Here is a 25731-nt window from a genome sequence, read left to right as displayed (position 1 = left end):
ATTCTATGAGTGAGAACATGTGATACTCAGATCTTTGTTTCTGTGAGAGGTCACTTAGTATTATAGACTCTAGTTCCATCCAGGTTGCTGCGAAATTCATGATTTTGTTCTTTTTTATGGCTGCATAGTATTCCATCTTCTTTTTTTAACTATATACCTCTTGGACTGGTCCTTGAATTTTCTTTTCTGTATTTTTCATTTAAAAATTTTGTCTCCTCTGGGATATTTCCATAGCTTTATCTTTCTTACCAAGGGTATTTTATTCTTCTCTGTGTATGTTCTAATAGTACTATATTCTTGCCTCATTGATGAGGTATCTTCAGTCTCTTCAATCTGAGAATTTTGCTGATAGTTGGTATATATTTTATACGTTTCTTTCTCCATACATAATCTTTATTTTCTCCAAGTTTTAAAAAAATTGGGTTGGGGGCAGTGACTCATGCGCTTTGGGAGGCTACGGCAGGAGAATTACTTGAGCCCAGGAATTTAAGACCAGCCTAGGCAACGCAGCAAGACCTCACCTCTGCAAAAAAAACAAAACAGGTGTGGTGACATGTGCCTGTAGTTCCAGGTACTCCTAGAGGCTTTGCGGGGGATGGTGCTGAGGTAGAAGGATTGCCTGAGTCCAGGAGGCTGAGGCTGCGGTGAGCTGTGATAATACCACTGCTCTCCAGCCTGGGCAACAGAGTGAGACTCAAAAAAAGATTGTTATTTATTTCTTTTGTGTTATAGCCTTTGCTTGAATGTTAGGCGATCCTGGGTTGCTGTTCATATTAATGCAGATAGGAAGCTCTGAGTGTCAGGGTGTGAATTTGCGGCAGTGCTCACTGGAGGGGCAGTGGCTGATTGTTTCATTGAGGGACCTCCCACACCAGTTTTTAAAAGTCATTTTTTGGCAGGTAGATCAGCTTACCTAGAAAAGATTCCCTGTCTCCAGCCTGGTGCCAGCATTCCGGCAGCCAAGGGTGGGGAGAAGGTTGGGGTGGGGTGAGGGCATCCAGCATCTGTTGATCATTCACTTAGTGCCCCTGATTTCAGCACCGTCCTGCTCCCCTCAACTATGCCTAATGTTTCTTGGTCCAGAAAAAAAAATTTCCATCTCCTGGACAAGGGGGGGTCACTCGACTTTGAGAACTGAAAATGGGTATCTATGTCCCCATTTTCACCACTTTCCTTTCACAGATGCTTGGTCTTCTGAAAATTCCTGAGCGTCTGAGGCATTGTGTAAATCAGAGTAGGCCACAACTTCCTGTGGCTGGTTTAGGATTCAGTTTTCCAAGTAGTCGGCCTAGCGTCCATCCGCTCCACCTTCTAACACACGTGCTACTGTCCCTTCCTCCCATTGGTGGTCAGTAAAAAGCTTTTAAAAATTCAGTTGATTAACAGTAGCAAATATCTGTCTGGGGATGGGAAAACACCTCTTATCAACAGGGTGCCTGAATGAAACGTAATTGTACACCTAACCCTCAACTGTACCCCACAAAACCATAATAAAAAATATTGATTAATAAAAAAAAAAAGAAAAAGAAAAATGATCAGTTACTGAAACAACAAGCAGAGAAGAAGGCTAATCACTGGTGCACCCTCAAAAACAAAAAAAAATTCAGTTGAATTCAGTGGGTTATGAGGTGGAAGTTTGTGTTCATTCCATTGTTTTTTACTTGGAATGTATATTTTTAGTGTAGAGAATCTATAAAAAGAGACAATAAGAGGCAAACACTAATCTTGCACCCCTTGACCTGGCACTAACACCTCTGTTTGCTATGTATACTTCTATTTTGTTACAATAATGGGATATACTGTCTTTTTTCACTTAAAATATATGAAGAACATTTTCCAATGTCAGTTTTCTGAATTTTAAAAAAAGATTACACAAAGATGTTATTGTGTAACGTGCAGCTATATAAAGAAATATAAAGCCCTATAATCCCAACATCCAGAGATAATAATCATTGTGATATTTTGGTATCTGTCATTCTAGTAGGTAGATGTGTATAAGTACTTTATTCCTAAAATAAAAGTGAAATCTTTGCCTTTGTGAATTCAGTCTAGTATGGAAGACATATTTTAAACAAATAATTACAAATAATTCCCACAACAATTGTAAGTTTGTTCATTCATTAAAGGTTGATTGAGTGCTTACTATGAGCCAGGCATTAAACAAAACAGCACAGTCCTTGTCCTCTTGGAGATACATTCTAGTGGGCAGAGACAGATAATGAGCAAATAATTAATATATAGTATGTGAAACAGTAAGAAGTAAACAGAGAAGGAAAAAAAGGCAGGGGCCAGGTAGAATGGAGCGAGTGTGCTCTTCTCTATAGGATGGCGAGGCGAGGCCTCGCTCAGAAGGTAGTTTGAGCAGAGACCTGAAGGATGAGGGGAAGTGACCGTGCTGAAGTTTCTAGGCTGAAGGAACAAGCAAGTGCAAAGGCCTTTTATTTCATTTGTGCTGCTAGAGCAGAATACCTGAGACCGGGTAAATGTATGAATAATATAAATTTATTCTCAGATCTGGAGCCTAGGAAGTCTAAGATCAAGGTACCAGCACAACTGGTGTCTGGTGAGGGCTTGCTCTTTCCTTCCAAGATGGGGCCTTCTTGTGTTCTCAGATGGTGGAAGGGCCAAAGGGACAAACACTCTTCCTCAAGCCCTTGTATAAAGCACTAATCCCATCTCTTCATGACCTAATCACGTTTTAAGGGCCCTTCCTCTTAATACCACCACCTTGGGGGTTAGGTTCCAACATATACATTTTGGAGGGAAATACATTCAAACCACAGTCACCCTGAAGCAGGAAAATGCCCATGGTGTTGAGGATTGGCAAGGAAGCTGCCATAACCTGAAGGAGAGGGAAGAATGGTAGGAGAGGCCGTCAGAGGGCAGTATGTCCAGAGCATATAGAGCTGCCATAAGCCATTGTAAGGACCGAGGCTTTCATGATGAGTCAATAGGGAGCCATTGGAGGTTTTGAGCAGAGGAGTGACATGACTTCATTTATCTCTTTCTTTTTAAAAATACCTTTTTAGCTTGAAATAATTTTAGATTTACTGAAAATTTGCAAAAACAGTAGAGTTTCTATAGCTCCCCCCTTATCCAACTTCTAATGGTAACAGCATACATAACTCAATGCAATGATCAAAAACAGGAAAATGAACATTGATTTACTTTTGTTAAGTAAACTATAGATCTCATTTTAATCTCACCAGTATTTCCACTACTGTCTTTTTCAATTTCAAGATCAAACGCAGAGCTGGGCTCAGTGGCTCAGCCTGTAATCCCGCGCCTATGGGAGGCTGAGGTGAGTGGATTGCCTGAGCCCGCGGGTTCGAGACCCGCCTGGGCAGCGAGACCTCGTCTCTACACTAAATCAAAAAAAAAAATCAGCCGGGCGTGGTAGCGCGTGCCTGTAATTCCGGCTACTCGGAAGGCTGAGGCGGAAGGATCGCCGGAGCCCAGCAGGTCGAGGCTGCGGTGGCCGGGAGCGGCCACTGCACTCCAGTCTGGGCGACTGAGTGAGACTCCAACTCAAAAAAAAAAAAAAAAAATTCCAACGCAGTATCTCACATCTCATTTAGTTAGTTCTCCTTGGGATCCTGCTGTCTGTCACGGTTCCTTGGTCTTCTCTTTTCTTTCATAACCCTTACACTTCCTAAGAATATTGATCGGTTATGCTGTTAAATTTCTTCAACTTGGTTCTGTTTGGTGTTTTCTCATAATTGGAGGAATTTATACATTTTGCTAAGAACATCATAGAAATGAAGTTGTGTCTTCAGTGCATCATGTCACAGGGTTCATGATAACATTATGCCTTATACTGGTGATGTTGATTCTGACCATCTGGTTAAGATGGTTTTTGCCAGTTTTTTCCACTGTAAAGTTACTGTCAATAAAGTAAAAAAAACAGTTACTTTCACTTTTTAGTTAAATATATTGGAGGAGATCGTTTTAGACTAATTTCTCCTCATATTTGTGCCTACTAATAGTAGCACCCATTAGTGGTTCTTGTCTGAAAGTTTTTACTGTGATATTTGCCTATGATTTTTATTTCCCTCTCCTTCTATATTTATTACTTATAATTCTATTATAAAAAGAGTTCTCCTTGTTCCTCATTTATGTATCTATTTATAGATGTATGAATGTGTTTATTTAAGTACTTGTTTATGAGCACATGAATTCTTATTTTACTCTATGGGCTATAATCCAATACTGTCTTTATTTTGTTTCTCAAATTGTTCCACCTATGGTCATCAAGAGTTACTGAAGGTTAGGACCTGTGTCCTTTGAAAACATTTCATATTTGAGTGTTTTCTTAATTTCTGACACCACAACATTTTCCAGACTCATTTTGTATTTTCCTTGCCTCAACTCTGAAATCAACCACTTCTCTAAAGAGCCAGGATTCCTCTTATTGAAGAGGGAGTTTTCAAACCATGATCTGGGAACTAGGTGTGCTCGTTATCACATTTTGGCCCTCACTGGACAGAACTAGAGTATGTGTATACATACTAACTAAAACATGTATACATAGCTATGTCTCTGCATCTCTGTGTTAAAATTTTACCTGTGGTAAAATGCACATAAATCTTACCACCTGAACCATTTTTTTTTTTTTTTTTTTTTTGAGTTGGAGTCTCACTCTGTCGCCCAGACTGGAGTGCAATGGCCGCTCCCGGCCACTGCAGCCTCGACCTGCTGGGCTCTGGCGATCCTTTCGCCTCAGCCTTCTGAGTAGCCGGAATTACAGGCGCGTGCTACCACACCCGGCTAATTTTTTGATTTATTGTAGAGATGAGGTCTCGCCTGCCCAGGCGGGTCTCGAACCCGCGGGCTCAGGCAATCCACTCACCCCAGCCTCCCAAAGGCGCAGGATTGCAGGCTGAGCCACCGAACCCGGCCACCTTAACCATTTTTAACTGTACAGAAGTGTTAAGTGCACTCACATTGCTGTGCAACTGATCTCCAGAATGCTTTTTCTGCAAAGCAGAAACTCTATACCCATTAAACAATTCTCCACTCCCCTTCCCCAGCCCCTGAGGACCACCCTTCTTTCTGTTTCTATGAATTTGACTATTTTGGGTACCTCATGTAAGTGGAATCATACATTTGACCGTTTGGGACTATTTCATTTCACTTAGCATAACGTCCTCAAGATTCACTCATGTTGTAGCATGTGTTAGAATTTCTCCCCTTTTTTAAGGCCGAGTAATATTGTATTGTATGACTATACTATATTTTGTTTATCCATTCATGAACATTTGAATTGCTTCCACCTCTTGATGTGTGCTACTGTGAACAATGCTGCTATAAACATGGGTGTACAAGTATCTTTGAGACCTCGCTTTCAATTCTTTCAGATACATATCTAGAAGTGGAATTGCTGGATTATATGGTAATTCTAAAGAATTCTAAATTTTTAAAAACTTTTTGAGGACCTGCCAGTGTCTGTACCATTTTTACATTCCTACCAACAGTACACAAGGGTTCCAATTCTCCACAACCGCGCGAACACTTGCTGCTGTCTCCTTTTGATAGTAGTCATCCTAATGGGTGTGAGGTGGTATTTTATCGTGGTTTAATTTGCCTCTTCCTAATGATTGGTGATGTTGACCATCTTTTCATGTGTTTATTGGTCATTTGTATATCTTCTTTGATGAAGTGTCTGTTCAAGTCCTTTGCCCATTTTAAAATCATATTTCTAAAAATTGTTATTTAAGAGTTTTTAAAAAATATATTCTGGATCTTATGATTTACGAATATCTTCCTTCATTCTGCAGGGCTGCCTTTCTACTCTGTTGACTATGTCCTTTGCACAAAAGTTATAAATTTTGATGCAGTCCAGTTTATCTGTTTTCTTTTGTTGCATGTTTTGTTTTGTTTTTTTTACCAAGATAAAGTTTATTTTGGAACTGTTCTAGTACATCACATGGCGCTATTTTCCTAATTGTGTTAATTTCTAGATTCTGGAAGTCCAATGTCAAGGTGTCAGCAGGTTTGGCTTCTCCTGAGGCTTCTCTCGTTGGTTTGCAGATAGTCGCCTTCTCATTGTGTCCTCACATGGTCTTTCCTCTGTGCATACACGCATCCCTGGTGTTTAATTGTATGTCCAAATCTCTTTCCCTTATAAGGAAACCAGTCAGATTGAATTAGTGCTCATCTTAAACAGCCTCATTTTATTTAATGTTTTTTTTAAAGATGTGGGGTACAATTCAGGATTAGGTATACACGTGGGCATCACACAGGTAAAGTTTGGGTCTCACATTAGTCCTCACTTTGCCTGGTTTGAGATCAGGTACGCTTACTGATGTTGTGTGTATAATTACTTTTTATATATTGTTGGATTCAGTTTGCTAGTTTTTTTTTTTTTTTGAGGATTGTAGCATCTGTTTTCACAAGGAATATTGCACTAGAGTTTCCTGTAATATCTTTGTCTGGTTATGTTACCAGTGTGTATTGACCTCATAGAATTAGTTGGATAGAGTTTCCTCCTTTTCTACTTTTTGAATTTTGGAAAGAGTTGGTATTATTCTTTAAATGTTTGACAGAAATCATCAGTAAAACCACTGGGTTTGGGCTTTTCTTAGTAGGAAGTTTTTGTTTTTTAATTACTAATTTAGTATCTTTCCTTATTATAGGTCTATTCAGATTTAGTGTTTCTTCTTGAACCAGTTTTGGTAGCTTGTTTCTTTCTAGGAATTTGTTAATTTCATCTACATTATGTTGTTTGTTGGCATACAATTGCTCATAGTATTATTCCCTTATGATTTATTTTCTTTAACCCTCTGTAAGGTTGGTTGTAATGTCCTCTTTCATTCCCTTATTCTATCCATTATTGAAAGTGGGATACTGAAGTTTCCCATGCTTGGCTATTATTGAATAGCCTATATTTCCCTTCAATTCTGTCAGTTCTGCTTTATATACTTGCATTTATACCTCTATTGAATATACAGGTTTCTCTTGTACAAACACATAGTACACAGAATGTGCCACACATTTCCACGAAGTTCATACGTATTAAGTCATTTAATCTTTATAACAACCCTACAAAATAGGAGGTACCATTTAACCCACTTTTACAGACAGGAAAAGAAAACAGAATAACTTGTTCAAGACCCTACAGTTAGTAAGTGGTGGTGCTAGGATTGAGCTAGGCAGTCTGGCTCATTCTAACTTCCATACTGGGAGGCCTACTCATTCCAAGTGTGGGGAGGGGGATATCTGATAGAGAATGACCTAGAAGCAGCAATGAGAAGCACCTCCAAGTATACTGATACAAGCCATTGCCCGCTTGGAATGGGAATGAAAGCAGGCTGTCAAAAGGGCTGCAAGGGAAGTCCTGTAGTCAGGGAGGAACCAGAATTGAAGCTGGGAAGTCTATTTTAATTTGTAAATGATAATTTTGTTTCACTGCCTATATTTATTTTGTATTGCCTTTTAAAAAAAACCTCCTAGTTGTCATGACTAAAACTTTCAGAAACATGTTGATAGGACACAACCAGTCTTAATATTTAGTGAGAAATATTTTGTCTTTTGCTGTTAAGATGACTTTTTGATTTGATGAAAGATGACATTAAGAATGTACTTTACAAAATTATAAGCTTGCTGAAGCTAGGAGACATTGAATGTTATCAAATTTAGTTGCTAGGTGTTTATCAAGTCTTTTTCCCCTTTGGCTTTATTGTAGTGATGATTTATGAACAGATTTATCATTTTCTGAAACACTCCTGCATTCTTGGAATAAAAACACCTTGGTTACTGGATATGTTTGTTTATTTATTTTGAAACAAGGTCTTACTCTGGTGCCCAGCCTGGATTGCAATGGCATGATGCTAGCTCACTGCAGCCTCAAACTCCTGGGCTCAAGCAATCCTTCCTCCTTAGCCTCCCTATTAGCTAGGACTATAGGTACATACCACCAGGCTTGGCTAATTTTCAAAAAAAAAATTTTTTTTGGTAGAGGCAGGATCACACTATGTTGCCCAGGTCTCAAACTCCTGGCCTCAAGTGATCCTACCACCTCAGCTTCCCAAAGTGCTAGACTACAGGTGCTGAGACACGGCACCTAGCTGTGTTAATGATTATAACTGATCTGCTCTTACTTATTTAGAAATTTCTGGATCCATCTCTGAGTGAGACTGGTCTGTTGTTTTTCTTGTGAAACCTTTGTCAGGATTATACTCATTTGGTTAATAGGTGATTTCAGTTTATGAAAAATAGAAGGATGACTGATTAAGAAAGGATGATTGATGCTTAAAAACTAATTAAAGGATGACTGAACCTCGTCATGAAAAGGGGCCTTGGAATGGACAGGAAACCAGTGGGTGAGAGTAGTGGCTGTGCGACTTGGCCCTTCCATCCAGGGCTTGGGTGAGGGTCAGGACCTACCGTTCTCAACCAGTTTCTCCATGTAAACACAGAAAATGATTTAAGTAGCACTTTTCTCAATTCTTTCAAGAATAGCACATGACTAGTATGATTTTAGATGCACAAAAATGATTCAGATGCAAAGGATGCTGTATTCATTTTCTACTGCTGCTGTAATGAATTACCACTAACTCAGCAGCTTAAAACAATACACATTTATTATCTGGAGGCCCCCAAATCCAAAATCAGTTCCAATGAGTTAAAGCCAAGATGTCAGCAGAGCTGGTTCCTTTTGGAGGTTTTGAACAGAAAAGAATGCCTTCCCCACTTCCAGTGCTCGCCTATATTCCTTGGCTTATGCTCCCTTCCTCCATCTCCAAAGTGCGTGACTCCAGTCTGCACCCATCAACAGATCGTCTTCTCCTCTTCTGCTATCTGCCTCCCTCTCACCAGGATAATCATGATTACAACACTTGGGACCCTCCAGGATAATCTCCCGATCTCAAGATCCCTAGCTTTGACCACATCTGCAAAGTCCCCATTGCCGTATAAGGTAATATTTATAGGTCCCAGGAATTAGGGCCTGGATATCTTTGGGGGCCACTATCTAGCCTAAAACAGATACTTTAGAACCTTAGGGTTTAATTCTTTCCCGAACCCTGGTTGAGGAAAGCTGTCTAAAATGTGCTCATCGGATCTACAAATGGCACAAAACCATACCACATGACTAAATCATGACCTAATATGGGTCTGAATTACTCTCAATGACAAAACTCCACAAAGTGTCATTCAAAAGTATGTGACTTGGTTGCATCCTGTGTGGAATGCTTGCAGAAGGATTCAAGATGTCAACCAGTAATTCCAGGAAAAGGTGTCACTGGGTTTTTATTGGAAATGGTGTCTGAACCGAAAATGAGGCCTGCTCTTCTAGGTGTGGTTGGACCCCACCAGGAACAGACCTTGACTTTGTGAATGAACTTGGCTTGCCTTCCACACTGGAATGCACACAGAGAGCAATCAGGATTGATGTGAGGCCAAGATGATACACAGGATAGACAGAGAGGAGAGTTACAGCCTTCATGAAGGGCAGATCAGGCCTCAAGCGGAGAGGTCTTGCTCTTGGTCAGAGCTTTCCACAGGTGGATGTGAAGAGTGGGAATTTCTTCTCTATAGAGGAAAGGATGGATGAAGAGTCTGGATGACAATCTGGCAGGGATGTGTGGGGAGAGAAGATGGTGGATATTGAATGAGATGATTACTTTAAGGTTCCTGTCAAACCTTTAGACACCATTCAACTACTTCAAATTCTAGTTGAGAAAACCAAGGCCCAGAGAGAGAGAGGTCACTTGCTCAGATTTATAGAGTTAAAAGCAGAGCCAAATGTGAAAATCTCCTTTCTGGTCATCTTCAGATGTTAATACTTACTCAGTTTTTTTAAACCACGTGCAAAGAAATAAATTCAGAGGTAATACTTAACAGATTTTTTTTTTTTTTTTTTTTTTTTAGTTGGAGTCTCACTCTGTCACCCAGACTGGAGTGCAGTGGCCGCTCCCGGCCACCGCAGCCTCGACTTGCTGGGCTCTGGCGATCCTTCCGCCTCAGCCTTCCGAGTAGCCAGAACTACAGGCACGCGCTACCATGCCTGGCTAGTTTTTTATTTATTGTAGAGATGAGGTCTCACCAAGTTGCCCAGGTGGGTCTTGAAACCGCGGGCGCAGGCAATCCACTCACCTCAGCCTCCCAAAGGCGCGGGATTACAGGCTGAGCCACCGAGCCCGGCTAACGGATTTTTTTAAAACACCAAAACCATAAATTGTCAAGGCAGTGAAAACCTCCTTCTCAACAGTGCTTTGAGAAGGAGTCATTCACTGGTACTGAGGAGGGAAGCAGGGAAGCTGAGGCTGGCTATATGCCCTTGAGCTCATAGGCCTGTCCAAGGCTGCTGGAGGGGGATGAGGTTTAGGAAATGAGTCCAAATTTCACAGCAAACAACTTCCATGACTTTAGAACCTCTCAAACATTCAAAATCTAAGACATAAAATACTCAGTTGATACCAGAAATAAGCAATTTCTTATTATATAGTTTCTGAGGACCTATGTTTCTATGGTATTTAAATCTTGATTTTTTTTTTTTTTTGAGTCAGGGTCTGACTCTGTTACCCAGGCTGGAGTACAGTGGCACAATCACAGTTCATTGCAGCCTCAACCTCCTTGGCTCAGGTGATCCTTCCGTCTCAGCCTCCTGAGTAGGTGGAATGACAGGTGCACACCACCACACCCAACTCATTTTAAAATTTTTCACAGAGGCAGTGTCTCGCTGTGTTGTCCCGGCTGGTCTTGAACTCAAGCAATCCTCCTGCCTCAGCCTTCCAAAGCGCTGGGATTACAGATGTGAGCCACCATGCCTGGCCTAAATCTTGAAAATTTTCAGTGAGCATTAAATTCCATGGAGCGCATACTGCATTTCACAATCTCTGAGCATTGGTAAGCGTTCTTCTTAATCCTGTAGAATTTCTCCACATATTCAGAACGTCCTAGAAGCTCCACAAAATCTTCATCGTGAGTGATTACCAGAAGCTGAAAGTTACGCTGTTGTGAACGACTTTTTATTATCCTGAAAAAAGTATATTTAGAACATTTTATCACTAAAGAGCATAACCCTTTCTTTCATTTGAAAAAGTCATTGCAAACCTCGTCAGGCATATGAACTTATGTTGTGTATGACAACCAAGCATCTCCCGTGCTGTCTGTGTCAGGGCCTCAGGCTGCCCTGTAGGAAGTTGGGGGAGCGGTCCCATGCCTTCAGACTAACCAGTTGGATGTCTCATCTCTTTTCTAGACGTGGGGATACATGGCCTGATTTCTCACCAAGGTCTGGCTTAGGGACTGAGAATACAATAAATAGCTTCTTCCAGATCAAAAAGTTATTAAAACAGGTGAAAATGTTTTAATGAGCTTTCCTTAATACCTAAACTGTTCAACTGTTACTCCTTTGCCTGGGATTTTCCTGACCTGTTACTGGTTTTCTCTGGAAGAAAACTTTAAAGGTAATAAAGACAGACTACAGGTAAGGGGAATAACATTGCCTTCTTAAGAGCTGGGTCTACTTAGAATTCTGCCGCCACCAGTCACTAGATGCATCATTACTATGACACACTGGGGACCTGAGTGGGTGTACTGGGAACATTTTGCTGAGGTAACCAACAATGAGACTGAAACCTGAAAGACTTTTTCTTTTAACTAACCACTTATTTATCCCTTGCCTGGAGTTAGATGCACTTGAGGTTTCAAAAGTGCTAACCCTTACATGCTGGTCACATAGGACTATGAGAGATGGCTTTAAAAAGACGGCCCTAAGCCAGGCTCGGTGGCTCAGCCTGTAATCCCGTGCCTTTGGGAGGCTGAGGTGAGCGGATTGCCTGAGCCCGTGGGTTCGAGACCCGCCTGGGCAGCAAGACCTCATCTCTACAATAAATCAAAAAATCAGCCGGGCATGGTAGCGCATGCCTGTAATTCCGGCTACTTGGAAGGCTGAGGCGGAAGGATCGCCGGAGTCCAGCAGGTCGAGGCTGCGGTGGCCGGGAGCGGCCGCTGCACTCCAGTCTGGGTGACAGAGTGAGACTCCAACTCAAAAAAAAAAAAAAAAAAAAGACGGCCCTGTGCTGCTCAGTTCTCCTTCTGGCACAACCCATGCTGTCAGACAGGGAACATTCTTTCTGCCAGAGTTTATCTTGAGCTAGGAGTGCCTGAAACACCTTCTTCTACCTCAAGCTAGCACAGTCCTTAAGCAAGGGCCGCCCAAACTTGGAGTCTGGACACAACCACAGGTGAATGTGGTAAAAGGGCTGGGCAACTGTACCTTCTCTGGATTCTGCTTAATCATGAATACGCTTTTTGAAAAAGAGCTCTGTCATTCCTCATAGTGGTTGTATGACACATGCAAAAAGCTGGTGAGACAGTCTTAGACCCACTACCACCACCTGCAGATGTCTTAGCAGGGCATGAATTCCTGTGCACGGGTTCTTCTGGCAGATTTACAAGAAAACCAAACCAAGCCAGGAACCCCACACAGTGACTTTCCCTATGAACAGACTTGGGGAGATGCAGGATGTGCCTGAACTGCTGTTCACCACCTAGTTCCTTCAGAAGGAACCTGCAGAATTATTATGAAAAGGTTAAATAGAGGGACGGGCACCAACAGGCTTCCTCAAGAAGAGCACAGCCAGAGAACACTTTCACCACAGAATTCTCTTGATCTTACTTAAAAGACGATCACAATCTGCCCCAAATATGAGATACGTACTCAACCAGAGCATGTGCGAGAGATTCAATGTTTTCTCGGTCGAGGTTTGTCGTTGGCTCATCCAAGGCAAGAAGGCCACAATTGAGGCAGAAGGTTTCAGCCAAGGCCAGGCGAATGATGAGTGACGCCAATACCTGAAAAAGCCGCACACGAGAAGAAGCACGGCCCAGGCCTTCTCATCCCGCCGCAGGCAGGCAGGCCTGGCGTACTCTCGCCAGCGGGGAAGGTGGGGAGACGGCACAGGGTCACCAATTCTCCCCTCCCCCACAAAAAGTCACATCGGTGGAGCAAACTTGAAACCAGAGACATATTACCATTTATCTGCAATGAATAATTTTAATAAAGGCATAAAGGTTAACAACCTTACAAATTCTTGACCTGGCTATTTTATTTTCCTATAATGAGATTTGTTAGAAAATTTGGACACAATACATTTCCCAGAGCCTCACAGAGACTTTTTCTCTGAGTCATCTTTAAATATCTATGTTTGTGTGTATCATTTTCAGAGAGTGAGAGGAAAAAAAAGAGGCATAATTATGAGCTGAAGTATCAGGAATATATTGGGGGGGACCCCAAAAAAACTGGAATTCATTTATAACAAATTGTGTATTTATTCTTACAGGTTTAAACTTCACAGTCACCTTCAAAGTATTTTCCGCTTGATGCAATACACTTATTGAGACACTTTTTCCATTGCTCAAAACAGTTTTGAACTGGTCGATTTTGATGTCTTTTAGTGCTTCTGCCATATTTTGTTTCACCCCTTCCACACTGGCAAAACGTTTCCCTTTGAGGAATTTTTTCACTGGAGGAAACAAAAAAAGTGGCTTGGGCAAGATCAGGTGAATATGGAAGGTGGGACACAGGGGTCATGCCATTTTTGGTCAAAAACTGCTGAACATGGGAGGCCGAGGTGAGTGGACTGCCTGAACCCGCGGGTTCGAGACCCGCCTGGGCAACTTGGCGAGACCTCATCTCTACATAAATCCAAAATTAGCCGGGTGTGGTAGCACACGCCTGTAGTTCCAGCTACTCGGAAGGCTGAGGCGGAAGGATCGCCGGAGTCCAGCAGGTTGAGGCTGCGGTGGCCAGGAGCGGCCGCTGCACTCCAGTCTGGGAGACAGAGGGAGACTCCAACTCAAAACAAAAAACAAAAAAACAAAACAAAACTGCTGAACACTCAGTACAGTGTGGGCAAGTGTGTTCGTATATCACCCATCATGAAATGGGCAAACTTGTTGAAAGAATTTCCGAAAAAATTCACTGAAGTCAAACGTAGCGTCTAACAACACCACTAGCTGGTACACTGATGCTGATGGGTTCCTAGAACACTTACCTAATGGAGGAAGCCTGTACCAAAAGGGGCCTGCCTCCAAAAGATAATTCCAGTTTTTGGGGGTCCTCCCTCATAGAAGTGAGGTTTTAGTTAAGCCTCCCTGGGGGAAATCCAAGTAACTGGAACTATTAACACTTTTGTGGGTACTAGAAACTAAATACAAAACTCTCAGACCCAACTGAAGCCATTTGAGGGTACAAGAGACACAGAATTAAGAGTTCTTATACTTCTAAACTACTTTTGTGTAAGCTGTACATCCCTTCTCCCCCTGAATTTGTGAGTGGGAGAGCATCAGGAAGTGAGTTGGTGATTTTATAATAGTTTACACCTTCTTTTTTTGATGCCCAGGGCAGGACAGCAGACTGCAGAAGCCAGGGCCGCAGCTTGTCCCTTTGAGAAGTTAGGCACTTCCTTCCTGTCTTTAAAGCCCACTGTTGTCAACTCCACCACTACTCACTCACATGCTGGGATGCTGGCTGGCTTCTAGTGTCTCAGCAAAAGCCAGTATTGGATGGCATGGAGACCTGCCTGCACCAAATCATTTATTTGTTGTCCTCTCTTCCCAAACCAAGGAAGCAATTATTGCTAATTAACTTTCATAACTTAGAGTAGCTACAGGGAATCTACTTTTTCTTAGAAAGCATTTTTGATCAAAAAAGACCATGTTTCAAATTCTGTATTTTCTCATTTATAACTATCTCTAGAAATCACCAAATCAACTGGGGATACTGATTATAGATCACAAGTTTGTAATTTTTGTAGACTGTGACTTAGATAGTAATCTGCAGATTACTTAAATTGGTATCAGTTGTCTGGGCTCACAACATAATACATATATGCATGGTGTGCTCTTTAAGCAAAAATGGAAAACTATGAACATAACTCAGATAATGTGGGCATCCATATTTACAATTTTATTAAGAAAATCAAGCCAGGCACTGTGGCTCAGGCCTGCAATCCCAGCACTTTGGGAGGCCAAGGTGAGAGGCCAGACAGAGCCTGTGGGTTCAAGACCAGCCTGGGCAACATAGCAAGAGTTCATTTCTACAATAAATCAAAAAATTAGCTGGTAGTGGTGGTGCATGCCTATAGTTCCAGCTACTTGGAAGGCTGAGGTGGAAGGATCACCTGAGCCCAGCAGGTTGAGGCTGCAGTGGCTGTGAGCAGCATGCTACTGCACTCCAGCCTGGGCGAGACTCTGATTAAAAAAAAAAGAAAAAAAAATCAGGTTGAGAAGTGTTATCAAGTACAATCTTCTGCTTTCATCTGAAAGTAAAAAGCTCAAGAATCTGTGACCTCTTTGGTACCACCTGTGGACAGTGACAGGACCTATCCCCGCTCCCCAGGGATGCAGGTTCCATTTTCCTGAGTCTTTAAAAAAATCTCATTCCTCTTCCTGACTTTGCTCCATGCCTCATATCCAACCTAGGCTGTCCTCCTAGAGCTGGCCCAGTAGGGAGTCTTTGTGCATGTGGTGGGAGCAGAGATACTGGGTGGGTATCAGGGCCATTGACTCTAACAGACCCTTCTCTTAGAAGGTCTGCAGGTCCAAAGGTTAGGCGGGGGTGGTGGTGAGACTTTGCTCTAGGAGGGGGCTACTTTCTCAGTGAGTCTCTCCTAAATACTGAAATGCTTAAGCAGGTTTAACCTAGGATCTGATTTGCTAATACCATTATGCCACTGATCTGAAACATACCCCCTCCACTTCGCCCCTCTGATATCGAAAGCACCTTATAGTTATAATTACATTTTTTTTATTCCTGGTGGCAGATATAATAGTGTTGTGTTTGTTGTAACTGATAACACAGTAACCTTATTCTGATAACGAGTACCATGAAACATTAAAGGGTCTTCAGCTTCCTGTTCTACATTTAGCCTGTCCGGTGACAATGCTTCAGGCACTTCTCTTAAAAGTCTGCTTTACATAATGCTGCAGGAAACACTGGTTAGCATAGGGAGAGTGCAGTGATAGCAGCTGGGCCTGATACACTCTACATGGCAGCAAGGTGTGCTGTACGGTGCTTCCCACCAGTCAAGGGCAGTCTTGGGTGCTTCCACTGCACTGATGTGTGTTTCTCTCTTTCAGTTATTTGTGTATGTTGGCCCTCAGGCTCTTGAGATACCTACCTTTTGTCCAGCACTGCATCGTCCTCGCATATCCAAGGCAGTGTCTCCTTTCAGCATCACCACGCGGTAGTTGTAATTCCGCCTTTTATCAGAAGCTGATACATTTTCATCAGCATCAGACCGTATTTCTATGTATTCAATATCTGACATAGAAAGAAGACTATTTCAGAGAACCTACACTCTGCAACTTTTGTCATTTACAACCTTATCAAGTAAAGCCCAGAAATAACAAGCAAGGCTGACATTGTCAAGGAGAAAACAATGGCTGGTTTGGACCGGCTGGAAGGGTTCAGAAGCCTGGTGCTCTGGGCAGAGGCAACCCAGATGCACCAACCCTCCGTCTCAGCTATGTCTTTCCTAGTTCCCCTATGAAGAGTTTCCTCTTCAGGAAATTCATAAGACGGTTTTCTTCTTATCGCATTTCGGTTTATCCCTATCTACAACTTCAACAGAACCTATTATGTCATCAGCTAAATAGAATGTCTGCTGCAGTCAAATATCTCAGCAGGGCTTTGGAATAGAAAACTTCACATTTTCTTCTTGCTACAAGATGTTGTCAAGATAAGAATTCTTAGAAAAATCCCAAAGAGATGCTTAGAAAGGGGTTCAGGGAGGTCATACTGGCATGATGAGAGGTCATATGGGGAATAGCCATGTGCACTTTCTAAAGAAAATGCATCTGCGATACACCATTTTATTTACCTTGTCCTCGATAGGTACTTCGCCAAAGATCACGGATAATCTTATTGATTTCTTCCATTTTCATACTGTGAAATTTCATTATTGCTCTGGAAAAAAAAAGCCATCGGTACTACACACACACACACACACACACACACACACACACACACACACACACACACACGTGTGTGTGTGTATATATATATGATATAAAATAACTATAAGTAATAAAACATGTACTGAAAATTGACAGACTTATTTCTAGTGCTCTGGGACACCTTCTCTTCTCCATTTTTACTCTATGATACAGCAAACAGTTCTTTAAGTAAATACATAAATACTGTGAAAAATTCAGAAACATAATTGTTTTGTAGACCTTTTTCTTAGGCCATGATAACTACTGATGCTCACAGGAAGACTTGCTGAATGAACAACAGGGAGTTAAAGGGGAGGTACTGTATTAGACAAGGGGTCCTCAGTCTATGGGGAAATGCGAGAATCTCTGGAACTGCTGCCTTATCCCTCTTCTGTTACTATTAAAGTTTACCAAAAGTCTACTTTTATTCCTCAGACCTGTGAGATTTTTACCAATCAGAAGCTTTGGTCCAGAGGGCAATTAAGAGGCTTAAGCTGAGGTGCCCTCAAAATGCTATTTTGCCTTCCTCTTCACAGATTCAGAAATCCTAAGTCTAAATATTAACTTCCATAATTATATTCCAAATCCTCACACTAAGCACTAACTTCTGTTTGGTCCAGACATACTTCTACCCATATTGCCCCCAACTGTCTTTTAAGGTAGTCGTTTCTAAATGCTAAAAAGAAATGTTTGTAAAAACTAAAGTAGCCTGTCAAAATCTAACAACTACAGTCACCTTTCAGCAAAAAGCCCTTAGGTTCTTTGGAAACAGGTTTATGAACTAATAAACGTTGCACCATGATCAAAAAGGGAAACATCACTATCATCACCAAACAAAGGATGTGAGGCGGACTTACTTCCATTTGTAGGCCTCTTATCTGATATATACAAAAAAAGAAACTGAACGTAATGCTACTGCCTCTGTAGAATCATTTCATGATCTTCTGGTTCACCAGCAAAAGAGAAAGAAATGACTCAACATAAATACATTTTAAATATCAGATGAAGGATTTTGAAGTAGTAAAGACTGGAAATAACCATATTCTGCTTGTTGATGAGAATGCAATAAGTCTCCTTTTTTTACTTTATACATTTATCTCAGTCTATTGTTTTATGCTCCTTTCAAAAAGACAGAGGCAAAACATGTAAATCTCTCCTAAAAAAAAAAAATAAAACCTCCAGAATGTTCTTGAGACCAATCATGTAAAGACTACCTTCCCACAGCTTTATACATTTTGATTCTGATTTTTCAAATTACAGTTTTAAAAAATTATCTTTTCATTTGGGCAACCCCCTCAGGTCCCCTCCTACTGTGGGAGCTTTTCTGTCCTCTCAATAAATCATGCTTTCAACAACAAAAAAAGTTATCTTTTCATTCAAGTTAAAAGTCTTCAATAACTAACATAAGCATTCCCAGCGTGGAGAGCAAGCTCCGTAGGGCAGGGTGTCCAATGGGTACACACACAGTCTCTGTCTTGGCTCTCCCTTGGACGACACTGGTACATCCTGGCCGGTTGGTAGGTCTGCTAAGATACAGCACTGAGGAAAAAAGTTGTCACTCAGGGAGAGATCTAGACCCAACAAGGGGTGTCAGATGGAGTTGATGCCTACCGCTGTTGGTGGAATCATTTGCTTATGTTTGTATCCTCTCTGTATAGTATGGGGTTTACAACCATACTGTGCAAGAGGTGGGAATTACTAAGGTGACTATAGTCATCTACTTGAGGAAAAAACAATAATAGTGCTTATTATTGATCAACACTTATTTACCTTACATGAGATACAACTATGTTAAATAATCTATTTCATTTAATCCTTGCAACAACATTGGAAATTAGATTTTGTTATCTCCATTTATCATTAACAAAACTGAGATTCAATGAAATTAGTAACTTGTTCAAGATCAGAGAAAAGTGGTTAGCATATTAACAGCCCTTGAACATGACAGTTAAGATTAAAAAGACAGTTATAATTCCAATCTTTTAGAGCTACCGGACTCAGATAGTTTTACAAGTGAATGTTATCAAATTTTCAAGGTACACAAATCTCCCAAGTACATAAAGTATTAGACAGCAAGAAGAAACATAAGTAAAAATAGAAAAAACCTATTTTGCTAATGAATATAAACATTCTAAATAAAACCAATTTAGTAGTGAGGATAGAGAGAATATGTCATGGCTGGGCTCGGTGGCTCAGCCTATAATCCCAGCACTTTGGGAGGCCGAGGCGAGTGGACTGCCTGAGCCCGTTGGCTCAAGACCAGCCCAGGCAACTTGGCGAGACCTCATCTCTACAATAAATCAAAAATTAACTGGGCATGGAAACACACGCCTGTAGTTATGGCTACTTGGAAGGCTGAGGTGGAAGGATCATCGGAGCCCAGAGGGTTGATGCTGGGGTGGTGGTGAGCATGCACAGCCTGGGCGATGAAAAGAGACTCCAACTCAAAAAAAAAAAAGGGAATATATCATGACCAAGTAGTGTTTATCCCAATAAAGCAATAATAGTATAACAGGAACAAAAATTCAAGATAATTCATTGCATTAAGAGATTAAAAGAAAAAAATGACATCATCTCAAAAGATGTTGAAAAAGCATTTGATACAATATAAAGCTGAGCTTTGATAAAAAAATTTTTTTTTTTTTTTGAGTGGGAGTCTCACTCTGTTGCCCAGACTGGAGAGCAGTGGCCACTCCTGGCCACCGCACCACAGCCTCGACCTGCTGGGCTCCGGCAATCCTTCCGCCTCAGCCTTCGGAGTAGCCGGAATTACAGGAACGTGCTACCATGCCCGGCTAATTTTTGATTTATTGTAGAAATGAGGTCTCGCCAAGTTGCCAAGGCGGGTCTCGAACCCGCGGGCTCAGGTAATCCACTCACCTCAGCCTCCCAAAGGCACGGGATTTCAGGCTGAGCCACCGAGCTCCGCTGATAAAAATTTTTGGTAAGTGAAAAATAGAAGAAAATTTTCTTGATTGGACAAAATGACTCCCTCAGATATCCACAGCAAACTTCAAATATAAAATATAAAGAAGTGTTCCTTCTAAAGGTAAGAACTAGAGAAAGATGCCTCCTATTATGACTGCTCTAAAATAGTGTTCTGGAAATTCCTGTGATTCATTAAGACAAAAAAGAAATGAGAAATAAATGTAGAGAAAAACCTGTCATTGCTTTTGCAGGTGATATAACTGTACACTTAGAAAATCCACAAAAACTATTAAGACTAAAATGGTGGTCAGAAATAAATATATGAACATTAATAGCTTTATTATCTAGTAGCAAACAGCAACAGGAAACACAATAGAAAAAAAGAACCTATTCACACTGGCAATAAGAACTATAAAATGCCTAGGAAGAAATCTAACAAAAAGTTACAGGAAAAAGCTATAAAATTTTACAGCTGGAGAAAAAGAAATGACTCATCAGGAGACACTTTCTAAAGGGTCTAAAATGGTAGATTCAATATTGCAAAGATGTCCATTTCTCCCCAAATAATTCATAAACTAAATGCAATCCAAACAAAAATTCCAAAAAAAAAAAAAATTTAATGGAACAAGCTGTCAAGTTCATATAAAAGAGATAATGTAAAATAATAAAATCATGGTACTTGAATAGGAATTTAAAAGTTGGTGAACAAAGGAAAATCCAAAAATAAACCCAAATGTATATAGATTTTTAGCTTATAACTGTGACATTTCAAATCAACTGGAAAGATTTCAACGATGTTAGAAAGCAGGAAAAATTAAAATAATATCAATAATATCACTGCCCTTTATCAAGCCCCCAAATAAAATCCAAATGAATGAAAGTATTTTTTTTTTTTTTTTTTTTGAGTTGGAGTCTCACTCTTGTCGCCCAGACTGGAGTGCAGTGGCCGCTTCCAGCCAACCGCAGCCTCGACCTGCTGGGCTCCGGCGATCCTTCCGCCTCAGCCTTCCGAGTAGCCGGAATAACAGGCATGCGCTACCACGCCCGGCTGATTTTTTTATTTATTGTAGAGATGAGGTCTCGCTGCCCAGGCGGGTCTCGAACCCGCGGGCTCAGGCAATCCACTCACCTCAGCCTCCCAAAGGCGCGGGATTACAGGCTGAACTACCGAGCCCAGCGAATGAAAGTATTAAAAGTAAAATAAAACTATCAGAAGAAAACATTTTTATAATTTTAGGATTGGGAAGGCCTTTCTAATTAAGGAGCCATAAATAAAAAAGATTAAAGAGCCGGGCTCGGTGGCTCAGCCTGTAATCCCGCACCTTTAGGAGGCTGAGGTGAGTAGATTGCCTGAGCCCACAGGTTCGAGATCCGCCTGGGCAGCAAGACCTCATCTCTACAATAAATCAAAAAATAAGCTGGGCGTGGTAGCGCATGCCTGTAATTCTGGCTACTCAGAAGGCTGAGGCGGAAGGATCGCTGGAGCCCAGCAGGTCGAGGCTGCAGTGGCCGGGAGCGGCCACTGCACTCCGGTCTAGGCGACAGAGTGAGACTCCAACTCAAAAAAAAAAAAAGACTAAAGATTTGACTACCTAAAAATTAAAAGTCACAGATGACACCATAAAAAAGTTAAAAGACAAACAATAAACTGGCAGTAGGTACTGCAATGTACCTATAAAAAGGATCTATTAAAAAGTGATACAAATAAAAAGACAACCTACTAGAAAAATTGGCAAAGAGATATGAAAAGGCAATTCTTAGAAAAGAAATGCAAATAGCCAACATGTAATAAGACATCTGTGACAGGGAAATATAAATTAAAGTAAGAGCATTTTGTTGTATAACAAATTGGTGATAATTAAAATGGCCAATAACAAAATGCAGATGGAAATAGGCATTTATATATACTACTGGTGAAAACATAAATTTTATACATGCTTTTAGAAGGTAATTTGGGACTAACAAGTAAAAAACATACATAACTTCTGATGCAGTAACTCTGTTTCTAAGAAGCTATCTTTCTGATATATCTGCACTAGTGTGCAAATACATACACTGCAGTATAATCTGCGGCAGCAAACATTTAAAAGCTTCCTATTATGCTCAACAGTGGTTCAATAAAATCATTCAAATAGTATGCATTCATTAACAATAAAAGGTGCTTACCTATGTGAACATAAAAGATTTTTATCACGTGTTAAATGGGAAAAAAACCAGAAAGGTATCTACCTTGTGATAATATTCACATAAAAACAAAAAAGATATCTGTGTGGACTACATGTAAAGGCACTGAGAGGGAAATGAAAATATGTCACCATTGTAATAATCTTTAAGTGCTGAATAAAAGTTAGACATTGCCATGGAAATGAACCTAATTCTACCCTGAAGTGTGTTCTCTGATTGGCATAGTAAAGGAATATGGGGAGGCCCAAATATCTGTAATATAAGGCTAAATGGGTTTAATTGTGTAAGTGGCACAAAATATTATGGAGTACAAAGGAAGGAAAAATCACATGTGCCTGGGAAGGCTTCTTCAGGGTAACATTCCAAGGAGGATAAAAGGCATAGGAAAATGTGGAGTGTTTTAAGGGAACAAAATTGTTAAGTTTGGCTAGAACATAGTGAGTAGTATGGGATGAAGTGAGGAAGGCCAGGTATGAAAGTTTTCCCTAAAATAGAAGGGAATAGAGACCACCACCTTTGGGAAAATTAACCTGGCAGATGCATAATGGGTGGGGGTGAGGGTTGAGGTAGGGTTGAGGGTCGAGGTAGGGTTGAGGGATGGAGAGAAATAAGAGGTAGGGTAAGCTACCACAGTAGAGTTATTTAGGCTGGGGTGACAGAAGGAAAGTAACTCTGAAACAAGTACTGTGCAGGAACCCTATGGGAGCTGACTGCTGACTGACATATAGCAGCCCAATTAACGTAACACACCTTTACCACCTGGACTTTAGAGGCATTTAATATTAAATACCTTAAAGAAGGATCTTGAAGCCGGGCTCGGTGGCTCAGCCTGTAATCCCGTGCCTTTGGGAGGCTGAGGTGAGTGGATTGCCTGAGCCCGCGGGTTCGAGACCCGCCTGGGCAGCGAGACCTCATCTCTACAATAAATAAAAAAATCAGCCAGGCGTGGTAGCGCATGCCTGTAATTCTGGCTACTCGGAAGGCTGAGGTGGAAGGATCGCCGGAGCCCAGCAGGTCGAGGCTGCGGTAGCCGGGAGCGGCCACTGCCCTCCAGTCTGGGCGACAGAGTGAGACTCCAACTCAAAAAAAAATAAAAAAATAAGAAAATTAAAAAAAAATAAGGATCTTGAAGGTCCATGACCTTTTGCTGAGGCAAAGATTTGAGTTTCATGGCTGGAAAACTGTTACGGGCAAGTGGTCATCTGTCTAGTACATGAGCCCCACTACCTGCCAGAAACGTCAAATGCATGTCGCTGTCAAATGCATGTACTAACTCATGCAAAGTGGTATGCTTTCTACGTGAAAACTGGTTCCCAGAAGAAAGTGAGAAGCTCTAAGATCTAAGAAAAAAATGATTTAAAAACCACTTTAAGTCTTTAAATACTCATTAAGACTCTAAATGATTTCCTTAAATTTTCAGTAATAAACTATTGCATTTAGGAAACATGATGGCTTCAATAATATTTATATTTCTGGTGATCCATGAAAGTCTCAGGATGTGATCCTCACAAATGACAAGGATCTAAGGCCAGTGAAACAATTCTATATGATACTATAATGATAACACATGTCATAAACATTTGTCAAAACCCATAGACTGTACAACACTAAGAGTGAACCCTGATGCACACTATGGACTCTGGGTGATGATGACATGCTCATGAGGTTCATGGACTGTAACACATGGACCACTCTGGTGAAAGTTGTTGACAGCATGGGGAGGTTATGCATGTATTAGAGCAAGAGGTATATGGGAATTCTTTGCACTCATTGCTCAATTTTGCTGTGAACTAAAACTGCTCTGAAAAATAAAGTCTATCAAAAAAAAAAAAGACATATGCTAGTACACTACATGGAGCTCCTTCCATCCATGTCTCTCTTCCTTCTTCACACAGATTCCTTCTTTAAATACCAGGTTGACTGAACTATCCTTCAGCACCTAATTGTACCATGGCTTCTGTTCAGCAATGAGATGAGTTCCTTTTGTTTCTAAGCCATCCAACTGCCTCCCATATTCGGGCCTTTAATGAAAAGCTTCTGTAAATCTCTGAGTTGCCATCTTAATAAGCATAAATGGGTTCCAGCTTGATATCACAAATGAAACAGCATTTTAGGCCTCCGCAAGACAGGACTTCAGGGTTCTTGTTGTGGCTCTGAGGGCTACTTTTCTAGCCATTTCAGGACTTTGTCAGTAGCATAGAACTAAATGCCTGAAATATGGTCATTAGAAAGCAGGGATCTAAGGGGCTGGAAAAATATCACCTCAATATACCAAAACCTCACTTCCTGGGAAAAGAACTTTCCAGCTATTTAAAAGATCTCCAAGGTCCAAGCTACTAAGGAAGATTAGCTACCATAACACAAAACCTGAAAAACATTTAAAATCAGAAGTGTATAAAAAGGCAAATTTTTTTTTTTTTTTTTAGTTGGAGTCTAGATCTGTTGCCCAGACTGGAGTAAAGGGGCTGCTCCCGGCCACCGCAGCCTCAACCTGCTGGGCTCCGGCGATCCTTCTGCCTCAGCCTTCTGAGTAGCCGGAATTACAGGCATGCGCTACCATGCCCGGCTGATTTTTTGATTTATTGTAGAGATGAGGTCTCGCTGCCCAGGCAGGTCTCGAACCCGCGGGCTCAGGCAATCCACTCACCTCAGCCTCCCAAAGGCACGGGATTACAGGCTGAGCCACTGAGCCTGGCTGATTTTTTTATTTATTGTAGAGATGAGGTCTCGCTGCCCAGGCGGGTCTCGAACCTGCGGGTTCAGGCAATCCACTCACCTCAGCCTCCCAAAGGCGTGGGATTACAGGCTGAGCCATCGAGCCTGGCTAAAAAGGCAAATCTTGAACTGAATTTCCTCATAGTCTCAAGCTTTTTCATTAAATAAAACAAGCGCCAAATACCTATGTGCTTTTTTCCCTAATAAAAAATATTAGTTCAGAAGTATGCTAAGAACTACTAAGTTTAATTAATGAAAATTAAACAAGTTGGGGAAAAGCAGTGAAGATTATATTTATAAAGACATTTTCCAGTAATATATTCTCCTTATCCTTGTATTTAAAATTTAACTAAACTTTCAGATATGCTGAAAAATTGGCTATCACCATTGTTATCCAGTATTACACTGGATACTCCTCCCTACTTCCCTGGTACTCTCTACTACGGGAACTTCTTGTCTCCCTACATTTGGATCAGCGGAAGTCCTCTTGCATAAAGGAAATGAAATGTTCCACTGAGTATCATGTTCCAAATTATTAGTATTATGTAGCAAAACTCAAAATCCCTAATTTGCTAAATTTAAATTGCATAATTAAAAATGACTTCTTTTTCTCACTGGCTAAAGTGACTCCTTAGGCAACATAGTGAGATCTCATCTATACAAAAAAAAAAAAAAAAATTATCCAGGCATGGTGGCACATGCCTATAGTCCCAGCTACTTGGGAGGTTGAGGTAGGAGGATCAGTTGAGCCCAGAAGATCAAGGCTTCAGTGAGCCATGTTCGTGCTTCTGCACTCCAGAGCCTAAGAATGAGACACTGATTCAAACACACACACACACTTAAAAAAAAAACCTGCTCGTAGGTGTGAAATGCCATGGCTATGTCTTGGTTTTATAAACTACCTCTTGATGCTTTGGGAGCCACTGATATAAAACCTTATTGCATCCATGGCCAGGA

The 25731-nt window shown here is 41.1% G+C and overlaps 1 protein-coding gene across 1 annotated transcript in view; it reads right to left on the bottom strand.

Annotated features, from left to right (window-relative positions):
• Positions 1 to 10775: 10775 nt before the first annotated feature.
• The window catches only part of RAD50 (RAD50 double strand break repair protein), a 74828-nt gene continuing 59872 nt past the window's right edge, over positions 10776 to 25731 (bottom strand). Inside the window, exons 22-25 of the mRNA XM_008056945.2 lie at positions 16833 to 16918; positions 16131 to 16273; positions 12668 to 12801; positions 10776 to 10978 (exon numbers count right to left, since the gene is read on the bottom strand). Coding sequence (XP_008055136.1) covers positions 10792 to 10978; positions 12668 to 12801; positions 16131 to 16273; positions 16833 to 16918 — 550 coding nt within the window. The 3' untranslated portion in view covers positions 10776 to 10791. The remainder of the gene's footprint in view (positions 10979 to 12667; positions 12802 to 16130; positions 16274 to 16832; positions 16919 to 25731) is intronic.

The sequence above is a fragment of the Carlito syrichta genome, unplaced genomic scaffold (genome assembly GCF_000164805.1).
Source record: "Carlito syrichta isolate Samal-C Ts95f unplaced genomic scaffold, Tarsius_syrichta-2.0.1 Scaffold302579, whole genome shotgun sequence".
Lineage (NCBI taxonomy): Eukaryota > Metazoa > Chordata > Mammalia > Primates > Tarsiidae > Carlito > Carlito syrichta.
This window is presented reverse-complemented; position numbering and strand designations above follow the sequence as displayed.